Source organism: Phanerochaete carnosa (genome assembly GCF_000300595.1).
Source record: "Phanerochaete carnosa HHB-10118-sp unplaced genomic scaffold PHACAscaffold_7, whole genome shotgun sequence".
NCBI lineage: Eukaryota > Fungi > Basidiomycota > Agaricomycetes > Polyporales > Phanerochaetaceae > Phanerochaete > Phanerochaete carnosa.
The window spans coordinates 275,696-284,709 of record NW_006767634.1 but is presented as its reverse complement, the minus strand read 5'-3'; the positions used below and the strand labels follow the sequence as shown (position 1 = coordinate 284,709).

General features: G+C 54.7%; 5 protein-coding genes across 5 annotated transcripts in view; 2 read left to right on the top strand and 3 right to left on the bottom strand.

The window, feature by feature from the left end:
- Nucleotides 1-1,050: 1,050 nt before the first annotated feature.
- PHACADRAFT_259176 (uncharacterized protein) lies at nucleotides 1,051-3,035 on the top strand. The gene is made up of 6 exons (XM_007397652.1): nucleotides 1,051-1,202; nucleotides 1,254-1,459; nucleotides 1,536-2,325; nucleotides 2,379-2,569; nucleotides 2,623-2,923; nucleotides 2,976-3,035. The coding sequence occupies exons 1-6, from the start codon at nucleotides 1,133-1,135 to the stop codon at nucleotides 3,014-3,016; spliced, it is 1,599 nt and encodes a 532-aa protein (XP_007397714.1). The 5' UTR covers nucleotides 1,051-1,132; the 3' UTR covers nucleotides 3,017-3,035.
- Nucleotides 3,036-3,123: 88 nt separating this feature from the next.
- On the bottom strand, nucleotides 3,124-4,832 carry PHACADRAFT_259174 (uncharacterized protein). Its single transcript, XM_007397651.1, has 7 exons — nucleotides 4,810-4,832; nucleotides 4,579-4,753; nucleotides 4,152-4,481; nucleotides 3,911-4,102; nucleotides 3,766-3,852; nucleotides 3,632-3,713; nucleotides 3,124-3,410 (listed from the first exon to the last, which is right to left on the bottom strand). The coding sequence occupies exons 2-7, from the start codon at nucleotides 4,684-4,686 to the stop codon at nucleotides 3,397-3,399; spliced, it is 813 nt and encodes a 270-aa protein (XP_007397713.1). The 5' UTR covers nucleotides 4,687-4,753; nucleotides 4,810-4,832; the 3' UTR covers nucleotides 3,124-3,396.
- Nucleotides 4,833-5,080: 248 nt separating this feature from the next.
- Nucleotides 5,081-5,879, top strand: PHACADRAFT_210756 (uncharacterized protein). The gene is made up of 4 exons (XM_007397650.1): nucleotides 5,081-5,127; nucleotides 5,183-5,198; nucleotides 5,251-5,383; nucleotides 5,445-5,879. The coding sequence occupies exons 1-4, from the start codon at nucleotides 5,112-5,114 to the stop codon at nucleotides 5,472-5,474; spliced, it is 195 nt and encodes a 64-aa protein (XP_007397712.1). The 5' UTR covers nucleotides 5,081-5,111; the 3' UTR covers nucleotides 5,475-5,879.
- Nucleotides 5,880-6,344: 465 nt separating this feature from the next.
- PHACADRAFT_210755 (uncharacterized protein) lies at nucleotides 6,345-8,156 on the bottom strand. Its single transcript, XM_007397649.1, has 5 exons — nucleotides 7,719-8,156; nucleotides 7,573-7,666; nucleotides 7,136-7,513; nucleotides 6,997-7,078; nucleotides 6,345-6,946 (listed from the first exon to the last, which is right to left on the bottom strand). The coding sequence occupies exons 1-5, from the start codon at nucleotides 8,049-8,051 to the stop codon at nucleotides 6,706-6,708; spliced, it is 1,128 nt and encodes a 375-aa protein (XP_007397711.1). The 5' UTR covers nucleotides 8,052-8,156; the 3' UTR covers nucleotides 6,345-6,705.
- A 31-nt stretch (nucleotides 8,157-8,187) lies between these two features.
- The window catches only part of PHACADRAFT_259171 (uncharacterized protein), a 2,322-nt gene continuing 1,495 nt past the window's right edge, over nucleotides 8,188-9,014 (bottom strand). Inside the window, exon 2 of the mRNA XM_007397648.1 lies at nucleotides 8,188-9,007. Within this exon, the coding sequence (XP_007397710.1) occupies nucleotides 8,893-9,007 (115 nt within the window). The 3' untranslated portion in view covers nucleotides 8,188-8,892. The remainder of the gene's footprint in view (nucleotides 9,008-9,014) is intronic.

The window sequence follows — 9,014 nt, the reverse complement described above, 5'->3', positions numbered from 1 at the left end:
CGATACTTGACAAAGCCAAATTCCCCTGTATCCGGATCGATGAGCCAAACATAAGGAGCAAGCAAAGCGGCTCCGAGAGGCTAATGCGGGTAAGAAGACACAAAAAGCCAAGGCCAAGCAGCTTGAAACAAGGAACCGGACCGCCAAGGCTGGCTCAGCACGGCGGCATCCTGTTACAGCCATGGCAAGTAGACAGAAAACTCAGCAGACCATCGCGATGCCGCCTGCCGATGACCAAAGTGACGTATCAGAATACGACGATAAGTCAAGCGATGAGCCGGAGGATGTGGATGTGGATTTGTTAAGTGTAGCGTCATCGGACGCAGAACTCGAGGAGAGTGGCGGCGACAAGATGGGGCTCTCAGATGATCACAACTCAGACACGGAAGAAGACCCTGAGCCTTCTCGCAAACGCAAGAGAGCATGACCGCATCTGTATTTATGGCCGTGGTATATACAGGGCGTTGTTACTACATGCCGATAAACTCGATTTGAAAAGCATAAACTTCTACATTATCTTCGATACATGAGTTGTACAAACCGTGCGAAAATAATCGCAATCCTTGGGCAGGTATCCAGCTGGACCTGTTGGGTGACTGTCGTGTGACCCACTACCTGGTGACCAGATGAGCTACCACATGGTAGCCAGACCTTACCGGCCGTCTGGTAATCATACGAGAGAGACGCTTCAGCCATCTGATCGCTCGGGTGGCTCACGGTTTAGGCGCGGGTGTGGACTCTACCTGGGCGAAAATTGGTGGTGTAGGACAATGCAAGTTGAACGAGGACCGAATATGGCAGCCAGGCCAACTGAACGCGTCGGAGAAACTATTTAGCGCGCGTGCCAGCTCGGTACGCCTGGCAATTGCGTTCCTCTGGGCCTTATCCTACACGCTCACCTCTTTGTTGCAACCATCATGCTGCGGAGATCGCTGATAACACAACTCTCGTTGAGACAACGATGTTCCCCCGGCTATCCGCTGATATCTCGCTCTACGTTCTTTCCTTCTTATCTCTACCAGACGTGCTCAAACTTCACAGAGTCTCTCGCGACATTCATCGCTTCTTAGACCACAATGAAACTGCTATCTATCACCAGCTCGTCGTCCTTCATCGTTTCGTCTCCCCTGGAATGTCTCTTGAGGATGTAGTCGAAGGTGGACGCGACCGGCTGGACGGCATCAGCACATGGAAGGAGCTTTGTGAGTATCACGTCTCTTACTCGTGCGGTCCCTCAGCTGACTCGGATACAGGTAGACGATGCGTTGCGAACGAATGCAACTGGTCCGGTCGTGGATCTGTGACCGAAGGCGGATACCTCTCGTACAGTTCGGAAGTCCGCTGGTTCAGGGTCGACGAGCTGGAACGCACAGTCCTCGCGATCACAGAGACTTCTCCGGATCGGACGCTTTCCGTGCGCGCTCTCGAAGACGGTAAACTGCTTTGGAGTCTACCGGCGGTACGTGTCACGACTCTACTGTTATATATCTTGGTAGCTGTGCTTTGACACCAGACACTGAGCACGGTATCTTCAGGTAAACAACCTCGACCTGTCGAACGGCTGCCTCTTACTGTGGCGCAACAACGGCGGCATAGAGGTTTGGAAGCGCGCGAACGATGTTGTGAAGGCCTCAACGCCCGTAGCAAGTCCCCTTCGCGAGCCGTCTCCCCTCGCCGCGACAGCCTCCCAGCTCAAGCAGTCGCCTTTCGCCTTGGACAAGCCCCGAGACCTTCGTGGCGTCTACCTTCCTCATGCCTTCCTCCCGTCATTCACCGGCGCGCCGTTCCGTATCGCCCGGCTCAAGGCCCCGTTGCTCGCCGCCGTTGACATCGAGGCCGCGCACGTCGTGCGGCTGTACGATGTCGACCAGGGTGTTCTCCTCCGCTGCTTCGATCTTGATGTCATCATCCATGACAACGTCCGGGACCAGCAGCCCGCACAGTTCGTCCTGCTCGACATCGACCTATCCCCAGAGTACCTTTGCGTATGCTTCGACTCCGTGGTCGTCGTCGTGCCGCTGTACGACGACGGGACCGGTGGGCCCTCGGCAGGAAACAAGACGCCTGCGTTCGTGTACGTGGAGGATCAAGGCCCGTTCGAGGTCCAGCGGACTGTGCTTCAGCTATCCAAGGACGCAGCTGAGGACCTGTCCTCCGGCGATGGTGGGATCGTCCTTGCAGACAAATACGTCAGCGCCGTAAAAGTGTCTGGAGCTGACGCCTTAGAGGCGCATATAGCCGTTCCACCGCCACTACAGACGACTGAAGAAGAGAGCAGGGCCCTAATCCGACCCGGTGCGCGATGGACGTCTGGCCTTATCTCAGGTGGGAGCCTCGTCGGACCCCTCTAGTATTGACTATCAACTTACTTTTACCAGCAAAATTCTCTCCGGACGGCCGCCACCTGATCGCAGGGACGGTCTTCAGCCTACTGTATCTCTTCCCCGACTTCTCACGCGTCCTGCGCGGCACCACCGACTGCGCCAACGTCGTGCAGAAACTTAACATCGGCGAGCCCGTCCGCGACCTACTCTGGGACGTCCACCCGCAACGAGTCGCACTCCGAACGGTACACCTGCTCTTCCTTCTTTTGGTATCTGACAGCTGACACCGTGCGCGCAGGAGCCCGGCGACATCTACATCGTGGACCTCAATCCGGGCTACTACATGGATGTATGCGCGCCGCCAGAGGCCGCCGTATCATTCGCGCGCGCGCGGCTTCTGCGCCTCCGCGACTTCGCGTCGCTCTACGGCACCTTATCTGGGAACATGCAGATGGATGCCACCAGGCTCTGGTTCGTGTGGGACGTCGCACAGGTGCACGAGAACGTGCAGAACCGTGTCAAAGAGCAGGGAAAGACGCTCACGTACGCCCCGAGTGCGGACGGGAGGCCGGCTCGCCATTATAACGTTGACGAGAAAGGTATGTCTGGTACTTGTGTTTGTCGGACTTTGAGATACTGATTCGCGCGTAGTTGTCACCGTATGCTTTGTTGATTTTGCTGATAGATTCTGAGGTGTAGTTTGCTTGTCGCCACTGATAGACTCCTTGTATGTATCATCAGCATGAATTAAGAACACTAGGACTAGCCATGCTGTTCGACCATGAAATGAGAGTATTTTTATTCCTAGGTAGAGAAAGAATACAAAGTATATATTTGGTCACAACGTCTAAATCCAAGCATTACAACAGGCGAAAGCTACATCTCAGAGTTTTGAATACACGCTGATTTTGTTCTTCTCTTTCCATACAACTTAGATTCCACACGCTACTTGTGTCTTCAGCGGAACGCGATTCATGCGCGAGTTGTGGCACGGCAGCCTAGTGAGCTTGGCCCCTTCTTACACGCTACCTCGTAGCACGGCCCATTGCTGCGCGCCGAGCCCAGGGGATGTTTAGACACCTGTACCTGCTTGCCAATCCCATCAATTTGGTCGAGTGGTGGTTGCAGCAATGGCGAGCATGCAAAATTTCGGTGGGGATTGGCAGCGTCGGCGAGGTGGTCGATGCGTGCATCAAAAGCATGATTGTCAAGGGCATCGTCGGGCGAGCGCGGAGGATCATGTGAAGATGAAAAAACGACAACCGTCAGTAGCTGCTGAAGAACATCGTGCTAAGGGGGTTCTTTACCTGCTGGCGCATCGGATGCTGACGCGGGCTTGTCGTAGTGCTCGGCGTGTCCGTCGTAAAACTTGGCTGTCACAGAGCCGTCCTGGTAGTGCACTTGTGAGCTATGTAGAAGGACAGATCCAGAGGAGACAAACCTGGTTGCCGAAGTACACGGCCTTGGCCATGTGGCAGAACAGCCCGACCTCGACGACGCCGGTCAGCATCTTGATTCTGGTGAGCAGCTGTCGATGACGTCATTATTCGCTTTGCGAGCCCTGGCAGAACGCAGAGCAGGCTTACAGTCATGGGGTCTCGCATTTCGGCTTCGCCGAAGGGCGCATCGATGATGAAGTTGCCGTTGTCGCTGACGATGGGGCCGGCCTTCATCACGGCCATGCGGAGCTTGGGGTCAGTCGAGCCGAGCGTCCGCAAGTTGTGCAGCACCTTGGCGTAGGCGAAGGGGGCGACTTCTACTGGGACACCTTTCTTCCACTGCGCAAAGCTCAGCTGTAGATCGCGGGAGAGTAATGGAGAGACACACGTTAACACCTAGAACCTCCGAGTTTTTGCGATAGTCCGCGACGATGATCCATGTATCTGCGGCCTCAGCGAGCACCTTCTCCCTCAGATGACATGCTCCTCCACCCTTTATGCAATTAAGGTCCTTATCCACCTCGTCCGCGCCGTCAATTGTGACATCAATGTGCGGGTACTGATCGACGTCTCCGAGGCGGAGGTGGGCGTCGACGATGAGCTCTTTGGACTGGAAGCCGGTAGGTATAAAGACACGGTCCTTGTTGATCTCGGGTCCCTGGGCGACGATGCGTTCGACGACGTACGGTACCGTTGAGCCTGAGCCGATTCCGATGACCTGTTTGTGCATGAGCCCTGCGCCCTCGACCGTGCGACCAGACCGCATCCCCGCCTTCCCCGACCCGTCTGGCTCAGCCTTGAGGACGGCAACGCACCTGACAATCCTTTGTGACGTGCTTATCCACCGCAGTCCAGGCTGCTAGCTGTTTGGATGCCTCTACGACGTTTGTCGGCGGAGCGACCTGCAGGCTGCTCGCTGGCATGTTCGTTAGCGGCTGCGCGCGGAGTTTTGAGCGAAGCGGGAGAGGGTATTCGACTTCTGTGGGAGTTCTATGGTTTCTTGTAAGCAAGAGAATCTCACTCGGACTCGTCGTTTGTAAACGTACGAGACTCCGGGGGTGAGGACCACTGGCGGAATCGGCATCCTAATCAAACGCCTTGGTCTGTTATATCGTCGGTTGTCGAACCTTAACCTTCAGAAGGTAAGAAGGCATGTCTGGACGTACAGAAGAAGCCGGGTCCTGTGGGAGACGAAGGGAAGGGAACGGCGGATGTGGGCTCGAGCGAGGGTCGGAGTCATCTCCTGTTTTGCCTCCTACTCTCATCACGGCACTCGGCTTGGCACGGCGTATCGTGCAGGCTCTCAGCAGCGATACCCAGGGTCACGAAATTGTCGTAGGCTGAGGATATGAAGGCCATACGGGGTAGGGATTTCCACGATATATCACAAAGATAACAGTCTCACGGAAGCTCGTGTAGGCGTAGTTCTCACCTGGTCCGTCTCCGACCTCTTCGTGGCGTGTTCAGCGCTCATCCTTCCTGAACAGCGATCCCGCGGTGAAACAGATCCTTCTCACGATGAACGAGAAACTGTCTTTCATCATAGAAGACCTTGACGAACACCATCTGGTCATTAAAGCGGACGAGGAGTGGCGGGTTCGGAGGGAGCTTGAGGCTGAGGTGTGTTTCACACTCGTGACGGCTGCTAATGTTGGTTCTAACGATCGTTTCCTATGTATAGCTCGAGAAGAACACGTACAGCCTGGAATGATTTGCAAAGCTCACGTCCCTTCCATTACCCTGAAATTATAGGCTCGTCGCTGCGTGGCGCCCTGAAGCTCTCGCAAGAAGCCAGCACGCCGATTTTGCCCCACGCGTCCTCGTGTTTCTACGCGTTGTTCCACACCAACAGGAGCGCGATCGTGCGCATCTACATGTTTGCAAGCGCGATTACCGTAGGGCGAGCTTGACTCTATAAACAGATGGTGTATGCTGAGCGGCTTGGCACGTCAAGGAGCGTCATCCTAGTCCGATCCAGTGTACGATATCAAACTCGGACGGGCCTGAATAGAGCGGAAAACATGACTGTTTGGGATCTTCGGATCTCTAGATATCCCTTAGCCTGAATTCAATCTCATGGAAATGCTACTCAACATGATGAGGGTCCTCAGGCTTCCGATCCACATACTTTATTTCCGTGCTTCTCCAAGTCTTTCTCAACACTAAACGATGTGAGCTCTAGAATATACCGTCTTGCAGCTCGAAACCAGAGCCATCCGCATATGCACGCAAGACATAGTTCTCCATCATCGCACGTCGCCGTCTCCTGGCTCTGCTGACCCTTTCCTCGCAGGCATGGAGCACCTAGTCTCCCGCGGGCACGGACACGGGTCTGGCCAGTCGCCGACGACTTCTTCGCGCCAGGCTAGATACGATGACGGAGGGTGGCACAGGATCTGGAAAGGCCAACGAGTAGGTGTGGCCACGCAAATTACTGCGTGCGTACGGCTTTACTGCGGGTGTCTCTGCCAACTTTGTGTCACCCGTTGCTCCTCTTAGCCGCGACCTCGCCGCGGTCGTCTGGAAAGGTGCCCCGCTGATCCTTCCAGCCGATATAGGAATGAGCAATTCGGTTACAGCTAATTTCGCACATCACTTCGTGCGATACGATCTAATCCAATGTGTACTCAGATACTCCAAGTCTTGTTCACAATGCGCGGCAGTGAGGGTTGAGGGGAGAAAAGAGATGAGATTCCCCAAGTCCAGCCTCGACTATGAGGCTGCGACCCGGCCAAACACCGATCTGTCACAGAGCCAGATAATAGTACATGAAAAGCGAACAAGGTCTCATCCGGGTTGAACCGGCGAGTGTCGAACAAGATCTGACCGACTGGTCGCGGACACGTCAAACCATGTTGTACACATATTTCGCAAGACAGTACACTGGAGGCGAAGTAGACGGAGATATGAATCCAGGGGATAAGACAAAGAGATAACAATACTTAGAGGATACCCATCTCCTTAGCCTCAGCCCACTCCTTCGGGTACAGTTTCGCCGCAGCGGCCGGGAACAGCGTCAGACGAGCGTAGCCGCTGCGGATTAACGGGTCCTCGATGGTGTGCAGCTTCAAGATCTGGGGGCTCGGAGGAACATGATCCTTGGCTGCGTTTCTGCCGGCGAACTTCGGCAGTGGCAGCACAGGCTTCTCGAGACGAGTGGAGAACGCGTACGGGACAGTGTAGCTATGTGAGGGTTAGCAAGCGAGTGTGCTAGGCAGATAGAGTATACTGACCGGTCCTTGTCGATCTTCATGGTGTTGACGCGGTGGGTTGTCGCAACGATCTTCCCGCCAGTCAGCCTCATCAGCTGCATACCTGCCGGTAAATTCCTCATCAGATACTTGCACCGTCTGTAAGAAGCGGGCCACTTACCGGTGTTGCAGACGACACCGCCCTTGACCATAGGGACGTCGATCCACTCCCCAGCGTGATTTTGGACCTGCAGGCCGGGGCGCGACTGGATCAGGCAGGTGATCATCGTCGACGGGTCACGGTGCTCGTGCATTCCATTGACGAACCCGTTCTTGGCCGTCGCGCGCCTCTCGGGCGTGAGCGGCAGGTAGCGCCAGATCGCAGCCGTCCCGTTAGGCTCCTCCGTGTAATAGTCGCTAATTGCAGATTCGGGGATGTCGAGAAGGGTGCAGATGTGCTTGTTAAGGCTCAGGTTGAGCGCGATGTAGCGTTCGAACAGTGTCTCGATGGCCGACCGGAAGCCCGGTATGTCGGCCTCCGGGGGCCATTGGTTGGGGCCTGCAAGAATACGGTCAGCCTGTGAGCGTCGATGTATGGTATGCCATCGCTGGGCACACCTTCTTGCAATGTGCGCCAGAATGGAATCTCTTCGTCTCCTTGCGCCACAGGCTCTGGGACGTCAGTTCCGAACCGGTACCCTTCAGCGAATGACTGGAGAAGTTTGCGTAAGACTCTTGCATTCCCATTGATACGAGTGACAAACCTTGTTATCTTCTTCGACATCCTCACCGCGGAAGTAGCCCCGCATAGCCTTCGACTTTTCAGTCGAAATAGCGTCCTTCCATGCCTGTGGCTTGCTGTAAAACTGTTCGGAATACGCGAAGATCTTCTGCTGGAACTCCTCTTCGAATCCAGGGATGTTGATGAAGACGCCGAAGCCGACGTCCTCGAATGCGGTGCGAAGCTGTTCGTAGAATGTGGCAGGGTCAGACTCGGACAAGGCCCAGTCGACGATGGGGATCTTGTCGAAGACCAGCTGGGTCGTTGAGACGAAGGAAGAGGGAGGCGCGGAGACTTTAGAATCCCCGTTCATCATGTTGAAGTATTGTTAGCTGCTGTAGTCTGCGTCGTCAAGAGGGAGGCGGCAAATACGCAAGTGTTCGCTGTCTGTTCGACAGAGATTTGACCATGATATGTGTCTTATATACGAACGTGAGGCTCATAGAGAAAATACGAGTAAATAACGAGCGTACGAGGCGTCGGCGAACAACGCCGTTATCTTGCTCTCCCAACCTAAGAACAGCGTATAATTTAGTCCAGCGTTTGGCACATCACCTTGTATCGGAACCGGACGACACCCTTGACGAGCTGGACCATTTGAAACTCCCTTTTACCGAGATAAATGTAAGATCTCTCTGATATGTTACCATGCTTCTATGTGCCTGAAGGACTAAACTTCTTGAGGTTAAGCTGCGGACTGGGCAGATAACACAGGGTGGCTGGCGGAGCTTTGTTCCTGAGAAAACTTGGTAAAAAAAGGTTCAATAAAAGCTATTTCCCCTCGATTGCGTATCGAAGCAAGTTGAGATGAAACCTGGTGCAAAATCGGCCAAACAGGCAGGTGACGCCGAAGTCTGCTCGTGAAAGAGTCGTAATCAGTGAACGACTCCGTTGGGATCACCTCGAGAATGTAGAGAAGGGTGTGAATGCACTTTTCGAGCTGGAGACCGAGCAAGGTATAGCGTTCGAAGAGCGTCTCGCAAGTCCGATAGATCAACCCTGGTTGGTCGCTGATTAGTCCTATAAGAACACTATCAGTCCGTTAACGTGGAATCTGCGGCCATAGGGCGCACTTGGAGCTTGCGGTTGAATTAAATCTGCTCTTCGTCTTACAGATCTGTTCAATAGCGTTCAGGGGGCCAGACGACGACAGGTGGTCAGCAACAGTCCGCAGTCGCTGCTCCAGAGCGATACGGTCGTAGTTCAGGTAGGCGGCCGCCAGAGCAGGGCACAAGACTTCTCCAAGGCCCGTCTTTGGGAGCGACTTGAGAGGTAGAGT